This window comes from Somniosus microcephalus, unplaced genomic scaffold, assembly GCF_052327205.1.
Source record: "Somniosus microcephalus isolate GS21.2 unplaced genomic scaffold, FLI_Smic_1.0 unresolved_chr1, whole genome shotgun sequence".
Classification (NCBI taxonomy): Eukaryota; Metazoa; Chordata; class Chondrichthyes; order Squaliformes; family Somniosidae; genus Somniosus; species Somniosus microcephalus.
Window position 1 is genome coordinate 165,870,089 of NW_028225179.1, and position 21,377 is coordinate 165,891,465.

The 21,377-nt window shown below is 51.8% G+C and overlaps 1 protein-coding gene across 6 annotated transcripts in view; it reads right to left on the reverse strand.

The window, feature by feature from the left end:
- LOC147096485 (erythroid membrane-associated protein-like) overlaps positions 1-21,377 on the reverse strand; it is a 158,746-nt gene that overhangs the window by 71,546 nt on the left and 65,823 nt on the right. For 2 of the 6 annotated variants that reach the window (XM_085975282.1, XM_085975280.1), the window contains one exon: positions 14,189-16,355. The exons of the other annotated variants lie outside the window; for them this stretch is intronic. In XM_085975282.1, coding sequence (XP_085831408.1) covers positions 15,799-16,355 — 557 coding nt within the window. In that variant the 3' untranslated portion in view covers positions 14,189-15,798. Of the gene's footprint in view, positions 1-14,188; positions 16,356-21,377 lie in introns of those variants that run through there. 6 annotated transcript variants of the gene reach the window in all.

Consider the following 21,377-nt stretch of genomic DNA (forward strand, 5'->3'; position numbering starts at 1 on the left):
AGTTCCAGGATTTTGACCCAGATATGATGAAGGAACAACAATATACTTCCAAGTCAGGATGGTGTGTGACTTAGCAGTGAAATCAGGAATCATCTTCCCACATAAAGCGTAATGGAAATGTGGAATACTCTTTCCCAAAAGGCTGTGGGTCAATTAAAATTTTAAAGGCAGAGATCGATAGACTTTTGTTAGCCAGGGTATGAGAAAGAAAGACTTGCATTTATATAGCGCCTTTCACGACCACCGGATGTCTCAAAGCGCTTTACAGCCAATGAAGTACTGTCACTGTTGTAATGTGGGAAATGCGGCAGCTAATTTGCACACAGCAAGGTCCCACAAACAGCAATGTGATGATGACCAGATAATCTATTTTTGTTATGTTGTTTGAGGGACAAATATTGGAAAGGACACCAGGGATAACTCCCCTGCTCTTCTTCAAAATAGTGCTATGGGATCTTTTACGTTCACCTGAGAGAGCAGACGGGGCCTCGGTTTAACGTCGTATCCGAAAGACGGCACCTTCGACAGTGCAGCACTCCCTCAGCACTGCACTGGAGTGTCAGCCCAGCTTTGTGCGCTCAGGTCCCTGGAGTGGGACTTGAACCCACAACCTTCTGCCTCAGAGGTGAGTGTGCTCCCAACTGAGGCACAGCTGTCACTGTGGGGTATCAAGGGATATGGAGCCAAGGTGGGTAAATGGAGTTTAGATGTAGATCAGCCATAATCTAATTGACTTGCAGAACAGTCTGGAGGGGCTGAATGGCCTCCTACTGTTGCTATATCCGGGGGTTAGCCGTTGGTATTCTGACTGGTCTCGGTACTCGCCAAACACACACAGTTTAAACAGATCCCAGTCATTGTTCCTCAGTTGTTTTCCAAGGTAGTCCATCTGTATCTCATACACCCCATTGTCATCAAGTTGGACATTCTGTAGCTCAATAAAGCCATCTCGGTGGAACTGAACCCGGTGATCGTAGTAAGGGTGAGTCACATACAGTCTCTCTGGCTGGTCAGAGTTCCAAGCCATGACATTAAGACTGACCGGGATCTGCGTCTAAATGTCACTTCATACTTCTCATTGCAACGGTGATTGATTGGAAACCTGATGTCTTCTCCAATGGAGAGATTAGTGAGGAAGTTCAGGAAGGCTGGTATTGCTGCTCTGCACAGTGTAATACAGTGAAGTGCTGGAATAGAATTTAAGAACATAAGAAATAAGAGCAAGAGTAGGCCATAGGGCCCTTCGAGCCTGCTTTGCCATTCAGTAAAATCATGGCTGATCATCGACCTCAACTCTACTTACCTGCACTATCTCCATATCCCTTGTGTTGTGTATGTACCTTTAAGGGAATAACTGGTCTCAGACTGCAGTACCGGCAGTGACCACCCCTGTATAAAAGGCGCTAGAGAGCCTCTGTTAGTTTCGCTATTGACTTCCACCAGTAAAGATTTGTTTGTTTTCACTCCTGGTGGTCCGTGTCTCAATCATTCACGGACTTAACACTGGCGACGAGTAAGAAACGAACTTACCTGCAACTCGGCAGCACCTCAGACGACGTTGTTGAAGGTCGGAGCCAGAAGAAAAAAAAAAATAGAGTCCAAAGAAACTCGAGAAACGGGCGTCGACCGTCAATCATCGGTTTGAAAACTTGCAGGAGAGACTGTCCAGAGCCAGGCTGGGTTCCTCGGTCCGTGGTTTCCCAGCTAATCGGGCTGGTGGCAGGTAGTGCTCTGATCCTTCCTGGGCTGCGGCGGGCTGAAGCTCGATCGGGTGGCTTTTCAACGGGGCCGGGCAGCGAGTCGGGAGGCAGAGAGAGAGAGAGGGTGGAGCACACAGGGCGCGGCCAGTGCTTCGAAGCCGGGCAGCGTTTGGACCTAAGAAGAGGGAGGGAAGTGTCCCAGAGGGTCCGCTCCATGACGGGAAAATAATAAAAGAAAAAGAATCAATATTTAACGCGCAAGAAACCATGGAAAGCAGCGCTAACAACAGCGGGGAAGAAGGCAAAGCGCGGGAGGCGCCATTTTGTTAAATCGGGGAAGAAGGCAAAGCGCGGGAGGCGCCATTTTAGATTTGCAAGATGCCGAAGACTGGCTGTATCACTGCTTTTGATAATGCAATAGAGGACTGGACCACGTATGTGGAAAGAGTCGAGGTATATTTCGAGGCAAACGAAATAGCGGAGGGGAAACAGGCATCGATATTGCTAAACTTAATGGGCGCTAGAACGTACGGCCTATTGCGGGACCTGATTACTCCAGCCAAACCGAAGGCAAAGAGTTTTAACAAAATTGTTGCTGTCCTACAGGAACACTTAAACCCTGCACCGCTGTTGATAGCAGAAAGATTTAAATTCCACAGGAGAACTCAGCACAAAGATGAGAGCAATGCTGAGTATCTTACGGAACTACGCAAGCTATCAAAGCACTGCCAGTTCGGAGCAGGACTGGCAGATACCCTATGGGACAAATTTGTCTGTGGACTCCTGAGTGAAGGAACACAGAAGATGTTACTCTCAGAAAAAGAGCTGACGCTAGATAAGGCTTTCAGCGTGGCAGTATCGTATGAAGCAGCAGCCAGGGGAGCTGCAGAAATTCAACAAAAACCACAGGAATACGGCACCCACGAAATGACACGGGGATTTGCAAAATGTTATCGCTGCGGCAGAACTAACCATGACCAGAAGGACTGCTGGTCCAAAGACAAAATATGCAGACAATGCGGGAAGATTGGACACATTGCACGAGTTTGCAGGTCTGGGAAGAAGACCAGCGACAACAAAAAGGCTACTAAGGAACCGTACAAGAAAGTACAAAAGATGACGGACAGTAGTTCCGAAGACCAGATGAGCGATAGTGAATCCGGAAACAGGAGACTAAGCTGTCTCAAACTTCACAATGTAATCGCAAAAGAGGATCACCGAACCATTTGGGTCACCCTCACGATAGCAGGGTCCCAAGTTAAAATGGAATTGGATACAGGATCAGCGCTAACCGTCATGAATCGACGAGACTATGAGCGGCTATTTTCACACATACCCTTGAGGGAAACATCCATCGTCTTGACGACGTATACGGGGCAAAAAGTATACCCCAGAGGAAAAATAAGGGTGCCTGTCGAATACAATGGCAAGAAAATTCGGAAATTGTATTCTACATACTGCCAAATGGTGGACCACCGTTATTGGGATGGGAATGGATCAGGAAGATAAACTTAGATTGGCATTCCATTCATGCTATTCGCCCAGCCGTCGAGGCAGAGCTGGAGAATCTGGAGAAGGCGGGCGTGTTGTCTAAGGTCGACTGGAGCGAGTGGGCGACACCCATCGTTCCTGTCATGAAGAAAACGTTAAGCAATAAGTCCGGAGAGCCAAGGAAGATTCGCATTTGTGGGGATTTCAAGGTGACGGTGAACCCTGTCCTTCACACAGTACAATATCCTCTTCCAAGGATAGAAGACATCTTTGCCTCACTGTCTGGAGGGAAGCATTTTACAAAAATTGACCTAGCACAAGCATATTTGCAGATGGAGGTTGAAGAGTCCTCTAGGAAGTATCTCACGATAAACACTCACAAAGGTCTTTACCAGTATCATCGATTGGTATTCGGAGTAGCATCGGCTCCGGCGATATGGCAAAGAGCGATGGAACAAGTCCTGCAAGGGATTCCGGGGACTCAGTGTTACTTGGACGACATCCTTGTGACAGGTGAAGATGACAGTGAACACCTTAACAACCTAGAACAGGTGCTCACTAGACTACGGGAACATGGGCTGCGAGCCAACCGCCCCAAGTGCGAATTTTTTAAGAAACAGATATCGTATTGTGGCCACGTGATTGATGAAGAGGGGTTACATAAGTCCCCTGACAAAATTGAAGCAGTTGTTAAGGCCCCAGCGCCTGAAAATGTGTCGCAACTGAGGTCATTCCTCGGATTGGTGAATTACTATCATAAGTTTTTGCTGAATTTGTCGACAATTCTGCACCCACTGAACGCCCTGCTACGAACGGGGGTAGCATGGAAATGGAACGATGATTGTAAGCATGCTTTTCAGAAGAGTAAGGACTTAATCACTTCAAGGGAAGTATTGGCTCACTACAACCCAGCACTGCCAATCAGGCTGGCGTGTGATGCGTCTCCCTACGGCATTGGGGCGGTACTGTCACATAAATTCCTTGATGGTTTAGAGAGGCCGATAGCTTTTGCGTCACGCTCGTTAACTTCTGCCGAGCGTAACTACGCCCAGATTGACAGGGGCCCTCAGCCTAGTGTGGGGGGTGAAGAAGTTCAATCACTATCTGCACGGTCAAAAATTTACTCTACTAACCTCTTGTCTCCATTTTCAACCCTCAGAAGGGCGTACCGATAATGACGGCACAAGGGCTGCAGAGATGGTCCCTTTTCCTAGGGGCACACCAATATGACATCGAGTACAAAGGAACTAAACAGCATGGAAATGCTGATGGATTGTCACGCCTACTGTTGCCGACGGTGGAAGAAGACCTTGCAGTGGATCCAATGGAGTTATTCCACTCGACCATAGTCGAATGTCTCCCTGTGACGCATGCAAACATAGAAAAGGAAACACGGAATGACCCGACACTATCACGGGTCTATGATTTAACGGTGAAGGGATGGCCAGCACATGGCAAACCACTGCTGCCAGCATTCTCGCCGAGAAGAGAACAGCTGTCAGTGTGCAGAGGAACCTTGATGTGTGGATCCAGAGTAGTAATTCCACCTAAGTTGACGGATAGAGTGCTCAATGAGCTTCATGAGGGTCATCTGGGTGGGGTAAAAATGAAGAACTTAGCCAGAGCGTTTGTGTGGTGGCCGGGAATCGATAGAGAAATCAAAGAGATGACCAGGAGCTGTGCAGGATGCCAGAAGGTCCTCTGCATCCATGGGAGTGGCCCTCATCTCCATGGCAAAGGGTGCACATTGATTTTGCTGGTCCCTTCATGGACTCGATGTTTTTAATTGCGGTGGATGCACATTCAAAGTGGCCAGAGGTAATAAAAATGTCCTCAACCACCACGGAAAAAACTATCACAGTTTTGCGAACCATATTCGCCAGGAATGGGCTGCCTGAACAGATTTGCTCTGACAATGGACCACAGTTTGTGTCTGAAGAGTTCCGGAGGTTCTTAAAGAACAATGGCGTTAAGCATTACACATCTGCCCCATATCATCCAGCCACTAATGGATTGGCCGAGAGGTTTGTCCAAACATTCAAGAAGGCTATCAAGGCAATGTGTAATGAAGATATACCCCTACAACACAAGGTGGACAACTTCTTGTTTGCCTACACATAACATGCGACACATGCGGTTACCAACCAAACCCCAGCCATGATGTTCTTCAATCGAAGACTACGATGCCGCTTGGATTTGGTTAAGCCAAACGTCCGAAGAGATGTGGAGAACAGGCAGTTTCAGAATATGAATGAAAGGCTGACCAGGAGTTTTAAGATAGATCAACCAGTTTTGGCCTGGGACTACCGCACTGAGAAATGGCAGCCAGGATCGATTTGTACACGGCAAGGACCTCTCATGTATACCGTGGACGTTGGAGAGAGCATTGTAAGACGCCATGCTGACCAGATTCTAGAGTCACTGGAAAACGTCAACTCCACACCACGATCTGATACACCTGGCAATGAAATCGACGTACCAATTGCAGCTACCGCAGAATCGGTGATATTGGAAGCAGAGGAACCAAAGAATGACATTGATCTCGACTCAACATTGCCAGAAGAACCTGATACCCCAAAGAGGCGTTATCCAGACAGAATCAGGAAGCCTCCTCAAAGACTGAACTTATAATTGCTTAAACTTAACCAATGTATCTAGCAACCGTAATTGTGATTGTAATTAGTTATCATTTAGTTGTTAAATGAATGTTATGTACTGTTTATCTAAAAGGGGAGGAATTGTTGTGTATGTACCTTTAAGAGAATAACTGGTCTCAGACTGCAGTACCGGCAGTGACCACCCCTGTATAAAAGGCGCTAGAGAGCCTCTGTTTGTTAGTTTCGCTATTGACTTCCACCAGTAAAGATTTGTTTGTTTTCACTCCTGCTGGTCTGTGTCTCAATCATTCACGGACTTAACACCTTGCGTCCAAAAATGTATCGATCTCAGCCTTGAATATGCTCAATGACATAGAATCCACCGCCCTCTGGGGTAGAGAATCCCTACAACTCACAACCCTCTAAGTGAAGAAACTCCTCCTCATCTCAGTCTTTTAAATGGTCAACCCCTTATCCTGAATCTATGCCCCCGAGTTCTAAACTCTCCAGCCTGGGGAAACAACCTCTCAGCATCTACCCTGTCAATCTCCCTCAGAATCTTGTATGTTTCACTCAGATCACCTTTCATTCCTCTAAACTCCAGAGAATATAGACCCAATCTACTCAATCTCTCCTCACAGGGCAACCCTCTTATCCCAGGGATCAATCTCGTGAGCCTTTGCTGCACCACCTCTATGGTAAGTATATCCTTCCTTAAATAAGGAAACCAAAACTGTGCAAAGTGATCCAGGTGTGGTCTCACTCTTGCACTCCAATCCCCTTGCAATAAAGGCCAACATGCCATTTGCCTTCCTAGTTGCTTGCTGTAGCTGCATGCTGACTCTCACAGACCACAGAAGGAGACATAACGGCACAGAAGGAGGCCATTCAGCCCATCGAGTCCCTGCCGGCTCTCTGTAGAGCAATCCAGTCAGTCCCATTCCCCTGCTCTATCCCTGTAGCCCTGCAAGTTTATTTCCCTGAAGTGCCTATCCAGTCTCCCCTTTGAAAACATTGAGTCTCCGCTTCCACCACTTCCATCGGCAGCAAGTCCCAGGTCCTCGCCACTCGCTGCATAAAAAAGTATTTCCTCACATCCCCCCCCGTATCTCTTGGACAAAACCTTAAATCTGTGTCCCCTGGTCCTTGTACCATCAACGCGTGGGAACAGCCTTTCCCCATCTAGCCTATCCAAACCCGTCACAATCCTGTACACCTCTATCACATCACCCCACAACCTCCAGCCCGCCGATGAGGAGTGAACGATGAAGAATGTATATAACCCCTCCCGGAGGATGGGTCTGGGTCCACGGCTCAGGCCCCCCCCCTGCTCCAGGTGGAGTCCATTTTACCCAAACCAGGCACAGGCCGCCTGTTGATCGCAGCCTCCCTTGACAAGCCTCCCGGAGCCCGGCAACAAAGACAATGGGCAGGAGCGGGAGCGGGCGGTGATTGGCGAGGAGGGCGGGAGCGGGCGATGATTGGCGGGGGAGCGGGAGTGGGCGGTGATTGGCGGGGGGGAAGCGGGAGGTGATTGACGGGGAGTGGGATTTGGCGGGGAGTGGGAGCGTTTCCAGTCTTCTCCCCCGCGCATGCCCGCTCCTCCTCCAATCACAGCCTCCCATTTCTCCCGCTCGCGCTTTGACCGTTGGGCTTTGAGCGCTCCGCTCGCGCCCGCTCTCCAGCCGCCTTCACTCGCTCCGCGCCTCCGTCCTTCCCCAATCCGCCTCTCCGCCCTTCCACACTCCGTCCCTCCACTCTCCGCCCCTCCGTCCTTCCCCTCTCCATCCCTCCACACTCTGTCACTCCGCCCTTCCCCTCTCCGCGCTTCCGTCCCTCCACACTCCACCTCTCCGTCCCTCCACCCCTCCGTCCTTCCACACTCCGTCCCTCCCCCCTCCGTCCTTCCACACTCCGTCCCTCCGCCCTTCCCCCCTCCGCCCCCCCCTCTCCGTCCTTCCCCTCTCCGCCCCTCCGTCCTTCCACTCTCCGCCCCTCCGCTCTCCGGCCCTCCACACTCTGTCACTCCGCCCTTCCCCTCTCCGCGCTTCCGTCCCTCCACACTCCACCTCTCCGTCCCTCCACCCCTCCGTCCTTCCACACTCCGTCCCTCCACCCCTCCGCCCTTCCACATTCCGTCCCTCCGCCCTTCCCCTCTCCGCCCCTCCCCCCTCCGTCCTTCCACACTCCGTCCCTCCGTCCTTCCCCTCTCCGCCCCTCCGTCCTTCCACCCCTCCCCTCTCCGCCCCTCCGTCCTTCCACTCTCCGCCCATCCATCCTTCCACTCTCCGCCCCTCCGTACTTCCCCTCTCCGTCCTTCCACTCTCCGCCCATCCGTCCTTCCACTCTCCGTCCCTCCGTACTTCCCCTCTCCGTCCTTCCACTCTCCGCCCATTCGTCCTTCCACTCTCCGTCCCTCCGTACTTCCCCTCTCCGCCCCTCCGTACTTCCCCTCTCTGTCCCTCCGTACTTCCCCTCTCCGCCCCTCCGTCCTTCCACTCTCCGCCCCTCTGTACTTCCCCTCTCCGTCCTTCCACTCTCCGCCCATCCGTCCTTCCACTCTCCGTCCCTCCGTACTTCCTCTCTCCGTCCCTCCGTACTTCCCCTCTCCGTCCCTCCGTTCTCCGCCCCTCCGTCCTTCCCCTCTCCGCCCCTCCGTCCTTCCACTCTCCGTCCTTCCCCCCTCCGTCCTTCCACTCTCCGCCCCTCCGTCCTTCCACTCTCAGCCCCTGCCGTGTGTTCACCGGCCCCTCTTAGCGGCCCCTCTCTGACCCCCGGCCTCGGCTTCACCCCCTCCCCGCCCACCTCGATGGATTACCGGCCCGGCTCTCCCGCCACCTTCGCCTCCGCGCCCACTCCCTTGGCCTCCCTTCTTAGGCAGTCCCTCGGAACCGAGGATGATTTGCTTCCACATTAAAAATGAGTTCTCAGGTGACTGATGAGTCCAATGCGGGACCTAGTCTCTGTCACAGGTGGGGCAGACGGTGGTTGAAGGGGCGGGTGGGCGGGGTGCTTGGGTTGACGTGCGCTCCTTGCGCTGCCTGTGCTTGGCTTCCGCTTGCTCCCAGCGAAGAGACTCGAGGTGTTTGGCGCCTTCCCGGATTCTTCTCCTCCACTTTGTGCAGTCTTGGGCCAGGGATTCCCAGGTGTCGGGGAATGGTGCACTTTTTCAAGGAGGCTTTGAGGGTGTCCTTGAAGCGTTTCCTCTGCCCACCTGGGGCTCTCTTGCCATGTCGGAGCTCCGAGTAGAGCGCTTGTTTTGGGAGTCTCGTATCGGGCATGCAGACGATCTGACCCCTCCATGATCGAACGTGGTCAAAGCTTCGATGCTGGGGATGTTGGCCTGAGCGAGAACACTAACGTTGGTCCAACTATCCTGCCAATGGATTTGCAGGATCTTGTGGAGGCAGCATTGTTGGTACCTCTCCAGTGCTTTGAGGTGCCTGCTGTGCATGGTCCATGTCTCTGAGGCATAAAGCAGGGTGGGTATCACTGCTGCTTTGTAGACCATGAGCTTAGTGCTGGGTTTGAGGTCCTGGTCTTCAAACACTCTCTTCCGAAGGCTGCACTGGCACACTGAAGGCGGTGTTGGACTTTGTCATCGATGTCTGCCCTTGTTGACAGTAGGCTCCTGAGGTATGGAAAGTGGCCCACGTCCAAGGCCTTGTCGTGGATTTTGATAATCAGGGGGCAGCACTGTGTGGCGGGGGCAGGTTGGTAGAGGACCTTTGTCTTACTGATGTTTAGAGTAAGGCCTATGCTCTCGTACGCTTCCGTGAAGATGTTGTCGATGGTTTGGAGTTCGACCTCCGAGTGAGCGCAGACGCAAACATCGTCTGCATACTGTAATTCGACGACAGAGGATGGGACGACCTTGGATCTGGACTGGAGGTGACGGAGGTTGAACAGTTTCCCGTTCTGTAAATTAGCTCCAGTCCAGCGGGGAGCTTACTGAGGGTGAGATGGAGCATTGCAGCAAGGAAGATTGAGAAGAGCGTTGGTACGATGACATAGCTTTGCTTGACCCTGGTCGTATGCGAATTTGGGTCCCCGCCCCCCCCTGCACCGCCGACCCTTTCTCCCCTCTTCAGAATCCTCGCTCCGCCCGTACCCCTCCCTCTGGCCTCTCGCCCTCTCTCCATCTCTTCATGGTGAACTGCTGGCGTGACATCGGCCGCCTCACTGTCTCTGCTCCCCTCAATCACTCTAACCTCCCTCCCTCTCAACCTGCAGCTCTCCGTTCTCTCAGAGCCGGCGCCCGACCTGCTCACTAAACCCGCTGACAAGGGCGGCACTGCTGCTGTTTGGGCCAACCTGCCTCTGCCGTGCGGAGGCTGAACGGCAAATTCTCCGCTGCCTCCTCCTCCTCCCTCCCCCGGACCACGGCCCCACCACCCAACATCAAGCCATCATTTCCAGGACTGTCACTGACCTCATCTCCTCTGGAGATCTTCCCTCCACGGCCTCCGAAATCATCGTCCAACCCCACACAGCCCGCTTCAACCTCCTTCCCAAGATCCACAAACAGGACTGCCCTGGTACACCCATCGTTTCAGCCTGTTCTTGTCCCACGCAACTGAATCCTTCCTATCTAAACTCCAGTTTTTCTCCCCTTGTCCAGTCTCTTCCCACCTACACTCTTCCGACGCCCTCCACCATTTTAACATTTTCCAGTTTCCTGGCCCCGATTGTCTCCTTTTCACCATGGACGTTCAATCCCTCTGCACCTCCATCCCCCACAATGATGGCCTGAAGGCACTCCGCTTCTTCCTTGAACAGAGGCCCAGCCCGTCCCCATCCACCACCACCCTCCTCCGCCTCGCTGAACTTGATCTCACATTGAACAACTTCTCCTTTGACTCCACTCACTTCCTCCAAATTAAAGTGGTTGCAATGGGAGCCCGCATGGGCCCTACTATGTCTTTTTGTGGGATATGGGGAACGTTCTTTGTTCCAGTCCTACTCAGGTCCCCTCCCTCACCTTTTTCCGGTACATTGATGACTGTATTGGTGCCATTTCCTGCTCTCGCCCTGAACTAGAAAATTTAATTCACTTTGCTTCCAATTTCCACCCTTCCCTCAACTTCACATCGTCCATTTCCGACTCTTCCCTTCTGTCTCCATTTCTGGGGATAGGCTATCGACCAACATCCACTATCAGCCCAGTGACTCCCAAAACTAATACAATAGTAAAATACTGCGGATGCTGGAAATCTGAAATAACAACAAAAAGTGCTGGAAACACTCAGCAGGTCAGGCAGCATTGAAGAGAGGTGAAACAAAGTCAGCGTTGCTTTTTGCCTTACACTATCATCCCTTTTGTCATTCAATCTCCTGCCTTCCATCCCATCACAGACCTTCCCTTTGTTCTTTCCTCTCCTCCTCCCTAACCTTTTCCAGTTCTGACGAAGGGTACGACCTGAAACGTTAGCTCTGTTTCTCCTCTCTTCGATGCTGCTTGACCTGCTGAGTGTGCCCAGCACTTTCTGTTGTTATTTCTGACTCCCGAAACTACCTGGACTATACTCCCTTCCACTCCGCTTTCTGTAAGGATTCTATTCCATTCTCGCAATTTCTCCATCTCCGCAACATCTGTTCTGACAATGCTACCTTCCATACTAGGGCTTCCGATATGTATTCCTTTTTCCTCAACCTCAAGATTCACCTCTACCATGGTTGACATGGCCCTCGACCATGTCCGTTTCATTTACCGCACTTCTGCTCTCACCTCTTCCCCTCCCTCCCAGAACCATAGGCTTCCCTTTGTCCTCATCTTTCACCCCATCGGCTGCCACATTCAACGGATCATCCTCCGCCATTTCCGCCACCTCCAGCATGATCCCACCACCAAACACATCTTCCCCTCCCCTCTCCTTTCAGCATTGCAAGGGGACCGCTCCCTCCGCGACACACTGGTTCATTCCTCAATCACCTCCAACACCCACTCCTCTTCCCACGGCACCTTCCCGTGCAAGTGCAGGAGATGCAACACCTGCCCTTTAACCTCCTCCCTTCCCACTGTCCAGGGCCCCAAACACTCCGTCCCAGTGAAACAGCGATTCACTTGTACTTCTTGCAATTTAGTATACTGTATTCACTGCTCATGATGCGGTCTCCTCCACATTGGGGAGGCCAAACGCAGATTGGCTAAACGCAGATTGGGTGACCGCTTTGCGGAACACCTCCATTCAGTCCGTAAGCGTGACCCCGAGCTTCCGCTCGCCTGTCACTTTAATTCTCTGCCCCACTCCCATTCTGACCCCTCTGTCCTCAGCCTCTTACATTATTCCAACGAAGCGCAACAGAAGCTCGAGAAACAGCTCCTCATCTTTTGATTAGGCACTTTACAGCCTTCCGGACTCAACACTGAGATCAATAATTTCAGACCATAACCTCTATCTCTATTTTTTCACATGGCAGCTGTTGACTCTACCATTCCCATTTACATCTCTTCTAGACTAATCTTTTGTTTGTTTGCCTGTCCCATTACGAAAGGTCATCGACCTGAAACGTTAACTCTGTTTCTTTCTGCACAGATGCTGCCTGACCTGCTGAGTATTTCCAGCACTCTCTTTTTATTTTATTATAAGGAGCGGGAGCCAGTGCATGAGGCGAGGGCTCAGGGCCGGGCTGGGTCAGGCCAGGCGGTAAAAGGCCGGAGAAGAGCGATGGAGGGGCGACGGAAGAGCAGGTAGGAATCCCGCTGGCTGGGCTCAGTGGGTTGCACATTACTGAGTGAGTGTGAGTGGGGGCAGTCCATCTCCTTTCCCTTCCGTTGTGGAACGTGTCCCACATGCCGAGGTACAGTAGCTCCTCCGGCACTTGCTGGAGTGATTTATAGACATGTGTCAGTGGCTGACAGACAATCTGATCAGGTACAGGACCAAAGTTGTCACTGCACAACACCACATGGGCACTGGTGGCCAGAATCAATGTTGTCGCTGCCGAACACCACACGGGCACTGGTGGCCAGAATCAATGTTGTCGCTGCCCAACACCACACGGGCACTGGTGGCCAGAATCAATGTTGTCGCTGCCCAACACCACACGGGCACTGGTGGCCAGAATCAATGTTATCGCTGCCCAACACCACACGGGCACTGGTGGCCAGAATGAATGTTGTCGCTGCCCAACACCACACGGGCACTGGTGGCCAGAATCAATGTTGTCGCTGCCCAACACCACACGGGCACTGGTGGCCAGAATCAATGTTGTCGCTGCCCAACACCACACGGGCATTGATGGCCAGAATCAATGTTGTCGCTGCCCAGCACCACACGGACACTGGTGGCCAGAATCAATGTTGTCGCTGCCCAACACCACACGGGCACTGGTGGCCAGAATCAATGTTGTCGCTGCCCAACACCACACGGGCACTGGTGGCCAGAATCAATGTTGTCGCTGCCCAACATCACACGGGCACTGGTGGCCAGAATCAATGTTGTCGCTGCCCAGCACCACACGGGCATTGATGGCCAGAATCAATGTTGTTGCTGCCCAGCACCACACGGACACTGGTGGCCAGGATCAATGTTGTCGCTGCCCAACACCACACGGGCACTGGTGGCCAGAATCAATGTTGTCCCTGCCCAACACCACACGGGCACTGGTGGCCAGAATCACCGATTAACACTCAGCAGTGGCTGATTCTTGTTCCTCTCTGGCTGTTAAAGGCAATGGTGATTCCAGCACTTCCTGAGTGAGAGCAGAATATCGGTGCTGTTTAGAAAGTTGTGATCCTGCCTGCCAGTTAATTGGAGGTAGCAATAGACACATGTCCCTGCCAGGGGTAATGTTCAAACCCATTATTCTGTCCAACTGTTTCTGTCAAGGAGGAACCCAAGGCGAGTTTTACCAGCAGCAGCAGATGGTTCTGTTGTAGTATTTGAGTTGTTTGACAGGGAATGTGAGGAGGGATTGGACCATGGGGTAGATTTTCACATTGTAGCCCGGGAGTAAACCTGGCATTGTGAATCAGCCGCCCGCTGCTCTTTAATAGATATGAAAATCGGGCGGGTTCTATAATGGGCCTTCGATCTGCAATGCCAGTTTTATGCCTGGGTAGCTCGTTGAAATTCTATCCCCATGGGTTAGTATTTTGAACACCTCACTGCTGCTTGGAGGCATTTCATTCACCAACACACAAACACGGGCACTATGTACAAAAGCAGGTATCTGCACACTCAGGACAACACACTGGGTTTTGTATTAAATGAAACTTTATTTTCTGAATTGTATCCCAATAATTAGGACATGCAAATAAAAATAAAATCCACATCACACTAAATACAACAGGATAATAATACTGCAACGGTAATCAATTTATATACAGGCTTGTGGCCAGTCAACCATTCGAGACAATGCTGAGCTGATCACTGAATGTTCACAGCAGATATATGGTGAAAACTCAACAAGGACTAAGTTGAGGAGAAGAGTCTGTTCTGGCCCACTATTGGCAGTAGTTATTGGGACCAGGAGAGCAAATCATGAAAACAAAACCAGGAAAGGTATAAGTATCAGGGCTGTACAGGATCAGTTCAACAAGACAGAATGAGTGGTCTGGCGAGCTCTGGCAGAAAGACAACTATTGTATTGTTTCACTTTTGAGGAGCTAGATGATAGATTTTTACTGTTAATCTGTGTGTAATACATTTGCTTAATGTGGTTTAATTAATTTTCCTTTAGGTAAGCTCGTAGAATTTCTGCTGCATAGATATGTATATATATCATCCGGTTATGTATTTGTTTGCTGATTAATAATTTACTGAATAATTCAAACCTAAACCGAGGTCTGATGATGCGCTAGTCTCTCCAAGGCTAGAGAAAAATCTTGCGAAAGCAAAAGATAATTTCCAATAGCTAACCTACTAACAGAATGATTGTTCTGTTTGTTATGCTTGGCGTGTTACTGAAGGTTATTGAGAAAGTGAAGAGTCATAAACATAGGGAGTCACAACTCACCCATGGAAATGATTTTAAATTACAGGAGCCAAAAAAATCTAGATTAAACAGGGTAAAGACCCCAAAATATACCCGGGACCACAGGAAGATCCAAGGAACAACCTCTCTCTTCGTTTTCTTGGTGAGGACCTTAAAATTATGGCCCACCAAACAGTGGAAATAGTTTGTCCCCTCGAATCTGATCAAAATCCTTCATCACTTCTGTCCGATCTCTTAATCTTCTGTGTTCCAGTGAAATGAGTCCCAGTTTCTCCTCACAACTAAACCTCATCTCTGATATCCTCGAATTGAATTTCTTCTCCAGGGCCCTGACACCTTTTCCAAAGTAAGACATTGAAAACTGGACACAATGTTCGAACTGAGGCCAAACCAATGATTTGTATCGGTTTAGAATCATTTCTCTGTACTTTAGACTCCTGATTATAAAACCCAGGACCCCATATACTTTGCTCTTTTTATAAACGGAACAGCTTTATCAACTCCTGCTTCATTTTAACATTTGGAGACTTCCTTATGATCCCCAAGGTACTGAAACTGTCCATCTCCAGAACACTCAGATGAGTTTCAATTCAAAAGATAGAGTCTAAGAGAAGGCCAACTCACAGACAGGGAAACACTTTCAGTACGAGAGACTGAAGCATCTCTCCAAGTGTTGGAGGTGAAACGAGTATTAACCGTTTCATGAAATACTTACAACGCTAATTCAGTAGTCATCCTTCAAGTCAGCTAGAAACCACCTGGGCCAAGAGCCTTATTAGCCTGAAGAGAGCCAACAGCTTGGAGTACCACAGCCTGACTGATGGGACCTCCAGAGATGTTCAAACTGCTCAATCCAGGCACCTCAGAGGGAGAGGGACGTATGGGCTTTTAATGCAGATAAGGCACCAACACATTTCTATGCTTGTAAATATTTCTACTGAACTAGTGAATCTTAACTCCATGAAGAACATCACATTTAATGAGTTTAATACAAAAAATAGAAATGAATATAAATGTCAATGGCTCATTCCATTTCAGATCTGCGAGGCACTTTAAGAAACACCTCTCGCCTACAAAGATACTATGTCACCTCTAATGTTTTGGAGAGGACAGATTTTCAGTGGTTCTGAGTTTTTGCCTCCTTGGTTCAATCCAGGACTGAACAAAGGATACAGATCCCCACTGATACCAGGGACAGTGTGGAGAAGAGACTGACTTTCAGGATTGTAAAATGAGAGTGTTTTTTCCTCACAGTCCAGGTAAACTCCAATCTTCTTTGGTATCTGTCTCAGGCTCAGACTGCGGAGGATTACACTTGAACCGACAGCTTTGTACTCCTTCTCATCTTTCCGCAGCACAGCCCAGTACTCAATGTTGGGGGAAGCGTTAGTTGTGTCGTTCTCACCGACGGACTTGTTGGCAATGCCGATATCCCAGGCAGTCTTCACCCCCACCTCCACCTCCCAGTAATGTTTGTCTGATGCAAATGGGGCAGAACCCAGAATGCGTGGATAATGATCAAACCTCTCCGCGGTGTCATGAGGCGTCTCTCGGTGGGTCACGCTCATCTTGTCCCCGGACAGTATTAACTCCGAATGCGCTGTGTTGGAATCCATGGTTACTTCAGCTAAATGAAAGATTACATTTTATTGGCAGATAGATTCTATGAGGTGAATTCTCACTTACCGCCGTGCGGAGAAGAGGCCGTAGCAGATTGACCACTGGTTTTACACACTTCAAAAACTTACGGCCTCTTCAATCTTCTTCCTTTCCAACCCCTCCCCACAGCGACACTTCCCTTGCGCCGGGGACGGTCCCCTGGCTGCTCAGCGGCTGGCTCCTGCTGCCCGATTTTAATGGCTGGGCAGCCGTTTCGTGCCAACATCCTGTCTCCTTTGGTCGGGAGGTTGACAAAGGGCCTGATCAGGAGACGCGGCCATTAAAACCGGCCGAGCCTGCTGATATACCTATCAATTCGTCCAATAAAAGGCGACGAGTTAGGAACGTAACTAAAGGTTTTTATTGATTAAATAACAGAGCCCACCCTCGTGGGTGATCGGGTCCAACAAGGAGGAATACCAGCCAGTCGACTACCTTTATACCTGGGCAGGTAGGTGGAGCCATGGGCGGAGTCGGAGGTGGTCAGCCCAGGTATAACAGCGCGACAAGAGGCGACCTCGTATCGTGATACAACAGTGATAACGGTGATAACAATACAACAGTGATAACTATAGTGTAACGATAAAAGTGGTTTACCACATTCACCCCTTGTTTAGATTTGAGTCCGGCGGGGTGAAGTGTACTACCAGTTCTGGTATGTCAGTCTGTCCGGAGGCCTCGTAAGCCTCTCCGATCGTCGCAGTGGCGGTGCTGCATTATCCGGTGTTAGTGCTGGTGTCTGCGTGGTCGGCGAAGGCTCGTGGGGTTCCGGCATGCCGTCTACCTGGGCTGGAATTGGGGGGGTGGTGGGGGGGGGGTAAAGGTGGTGTCTCCGGAGTGCCCGAGGGTGCGAGGTCTCGTAAGGAGACAGTGTCCTCCCGCCCGTCTGGGTAAGCCACGTAGGCGTACTGGGGGTTGGCATGCAGGAGGTTCACCCTCTCGACCAGGGGGTCTGTTTTATGGGCCCTCACGTGCTTTCGCAGCAAGACGGGCCCCGGAGAGGTCAGCCAGGTTGGTAGAGTGGTTCCCGTAGTCGACTTCCTGGGGAAAACAAACATTCGTTCATGGGGGGTGGCGTTAACGGCAGTGCAAAGTAGTGACCGGATGGAGTGCAGCGCTGTCGGGAGGACTTCCTGCCAGCGGGAGGTTGGGAGGCCCTTAGACTTTAAGGCTAAGAGGACGGCCTTCCATACCGTCGCGTTCTCTCTTTCCACCTGGCCGTTCCCTCGGGGGTTGTAGCTGGTGGTCCTACTTGCTGCAATACCTCTCGCTAGTAGGAACTGACGGAGTTCCTCGCTCATGAAAGAGGAGCCCCGGTCACTATGTATATAGTTTGGGAACCCGAACAAGGCGAAGAGGTCGTTCAGGCATTTAATGACCGTGGTACTGGTCATGTCTGGGCAGGGGAAGGCAAAGGGGAAACGGGAGTACTCATCAACAATGTTGAGGAAGTACACATTACGGTCAGAGGACGGGAGGGGCCCCTTAAAGTCGATGCTCAGGCGCTCGAAGGGGCGGGTGGCCTTGATCAGGCTTGCTCTGTCCGGCCTAAAGAAGTGCGGTTTGCACTCGGCACAGGTCTGGCAGTTCCTGGTTATGGTCCTGACCTCCTCGATGGAGTAGGGCAGGTTGCGGGCCTTAATGAAGTGGTAAAGTCTGGTGACCCCGGGGTGGCAGAGGTCGTTGTGGAGGGTCTGAAGTCTATCACTTTGCGCGCTGGCGCATGTAATTCGTGACAGAGCATCGGGGGGTTCGTTCAGCTTACCTGGCCGGTACAAGATATCATAATCGTAGGTGGAGAGCTCGATTCTCCACCTCAAGATCTTGTCATTCTTGATTTTGCCCCTCAGCTTGTTATTAAACATAAAAGCGACCGAACGTTGGTCGGTAAGGAGGGTAAATCGTTTGCCTGCCAGGTAGTGCCTCCAGCGTCGTACCGCCTCCACAATCGCCTGGGCCTCCTTCTCGACCGACGAGTGTCGGATCTCAGGGCCCTGTAGGGTCCTTGAGAAGAAGGCCACCGGTCTCCCCTCCTGGTTAAGGGTGGCGGCTAGGGCGAAGTCGGATGCATCGCTCTCGACTTGGAAGGGGATGGACTCATCCACTGCGTGCATAGTGGCCTTGGCAATGTCTCCCTTAATGAGGGAGAAGGCTGCGCACGCTTCCTCCGTAAGGGGGAAGGATGTGGACTTCATGAGGGGTCTGGCTTTGTCCGCATAATTGGGCACCCATTGGGCATAGTAGGCGAAGAGCCCCAGGGTTCTCTTAAGTGCCTTAGGGCAGTGGGGGAGGGGTAGCTCCATGAGGGGGCGCATTCTTTCGGGGTCGGGGCCAATGAGTCCGTTCTCTACTACACAGCCAAGGATGGCAAGGCGCGAGGTGTTAAACACACATTTCTCCTTATTGTAGGTGAGGTTCAGCCGTTGGGCTGTACGGAGGAATTTCTCCAGATTCACGTCGTGGTCCTGCCGGTCGCGGCCGCAGATGGTGACGTTATCTAGGTAGGGGAATGTGGCCTGCAGTCCGTTCTGGTCAACCATCCGGTCCATCTCCCTTTGGAAGACCGAGACCCCGTTGGTGACACCGAACGGGACCCTAAGGAAGTGGTATAGGCGCCCATTCGCCTCGGAGGCGGTGTACTGGCGGTCCTCGGGGTGGATAGGGAGTTGGTGGTAGGCCGACTTAAGGTCGATGGTCGAGAATACGCGGTATTGTGCAATCTGATTGACCATGTCAGATATGCGGGGAAGGGGGTATGCGTCCAGCTGGGTGTATCTGTTTATGGTCTGGCTGTAGTCGATGACCAGGCGATTTTATCGCCGGTCTTAACGACCACGACCTGGGCACGCCAGGGGCTGTTGCTCCCCTCGATGATGCCCTCCTTCAGGAGATGCTGCACCTCAGAGCTAATGAAAGCTCTGTCCCCAGCGCTGTACCGCCTGCTCTTGGTAGCGACGGGTTTGCAGTCGGGGGTGAGGTTAGCGAACAGGGAAGGTGGCGGCACCTTGAGGGTGGATAGGCTGCAGGTGTTACGCGGTGGGCGGTTTAACCTTCGCTGGTTGTCGACTGTGAGTGGGGGGAGGGGTCCACCGTATGCTAGGGTTACACTTTGGAGGTGGGATTGGAAGTCCAGCCCTAGTAGGACGGCAGCGCAGAGCTGGGGGAGGACGAGGAGTTTAAAATTTTTATACTCTGTACCCTTAACCGACAAGGTCACAGCACAGTAGCCGCTAATGTCCGTGGCGTGGGACCTCGATGCCATCGAGATTCGGTTGCGCGTTGGCAGGACAGGGAGGGAGTAGTGGCTCACCGTGTCTGGGTGGATGAAGCTCTCCGTGCTTCCGCTGTCGAACAGGCAGGTCGTGGCGTGGCCGTTTACTTTGATGTCCATCATCGACTTGGACAGGTGGTGTGGGCGGGCTTGATCCAGAGTGACGGAGGCTAGTGTGTAGGTAAGCGAGTCGTTGTCGTCTGCGGGCGAGGCGGTCGTCGGGTCCGGGGGCCCGGTGGCAGTCGGGCGTGGTGGGTAAAATGGCGTCTCCCACGAGGTAGGACAAAATGGCGGAGAAGATGGCTGCCCCCATAACTCACATGAGGCACTATTGGGGTCGGTTGCCTTGATCAAAGATGGCCGCCCCATGACTCACGTGTGGGGATGCTGGCCTCAGTTGCCGTGAAAGAAGATGGCCGCCCCCACAGTTCGCATGAGGCACTGCTGGCCTCTGAAGATCTGCTCCTGCAGGCCTTAGAGAAGTGGCCTTTCTTCCTGCAGGTTGCGCAGGTAGAGTTCCTGGCTGGGCAGCGCGACCTCGGGTGCTTCTCCTGGCCGCAAAAGAAGCAGCCGGCGGCCCGATCGCAGGTGCCCGATGTCGGAGCCGGTACCGGGGGTGGCGGGCCCGGTCGGGTCCGGGACGCCGACGCTGAGGTAGGTCCCGGGGGCGGCGCTGCGAAGGGTATTGCGGTAGGGGTCGGGCCCGAGTCCCAGGGTCGCGAGCAGTACCTGGAAAACGCCTCCTGGTCCTGATGGGCCACCTCCAGGGAGAGAGCGAGGGCTTCAGCTTTGTCCAGGTCGAGGTCTTTAGCTTCAAGCAGTCTTTGCCGTGAGTAGTCGGACCGTAGGCCTTTCACAAAGGCATCGCGGATATTATCTTCCGTATTTTCAACAGCCGTCACCGCTTTAAAGTCACAGTTCCTGCCGAGTGCTCTTAGCGCCCGTAAAAATTCAGCTACAGACTCTCCTGGCTGTTGCGGGCGGGATCTTAGGAGGTGCCTGGTGTACATGTAATTTACCGGGCTGCGGTACTGCTGTTTCAGTAGGTTGATAGCGGCCTCGTATGTAGTCGTGTCCTGGATGAGTGCGTATACTCTCGGGCTCGCTTGGGCGTTCAGAAGTCTTAGTTTGGATCTCTGCGGGGCGCCGGATTCTTCCAGGTAGGATTCGAAGCAGTCCAGCCAGTGTTTGAAGTTGAGGGCTGAGTTTGCTGCCTGTGGGTTTAGATCCAGGTACGGTGGTTTGAGGGCTTGCAGCCAAGCCGGCTGGTGTGGCTGTGCTTCTGGGAGGGCTTCTGGCTGGCCAGTAGTAGATATCTTTAAAATTTAGTCAATAAAATTGATATACCTATCAATTCGTCCAATAAAAGGCGACGAGTTAGGAACGTAACTAAAGGTTTTTATTGACTAAATAACAGAGCCCACCCTCGTGGGTGATCGGGTCCAACAAGGAGGAATACCAGCCAGTCGACTACCTTTATACCTGGGCAGGTAGGTGGAGCCATGGGCGGAGTCGGAGGTGGTCAGCCCAGGTATAACAGCGTGACAAGAGGCGACCTCGTATCGTGATACAACAGTGATAACGGTGATAACAATACAACAGTGATAACTATAGTGTAACGATAAAAGTGGTTTACCACACCTGCGTGCTGCCACACGGGCACACCGCTCACTTTGCTAGGAGTGAAATTCCACCCCAATCTGCAGCAACATCCAAATC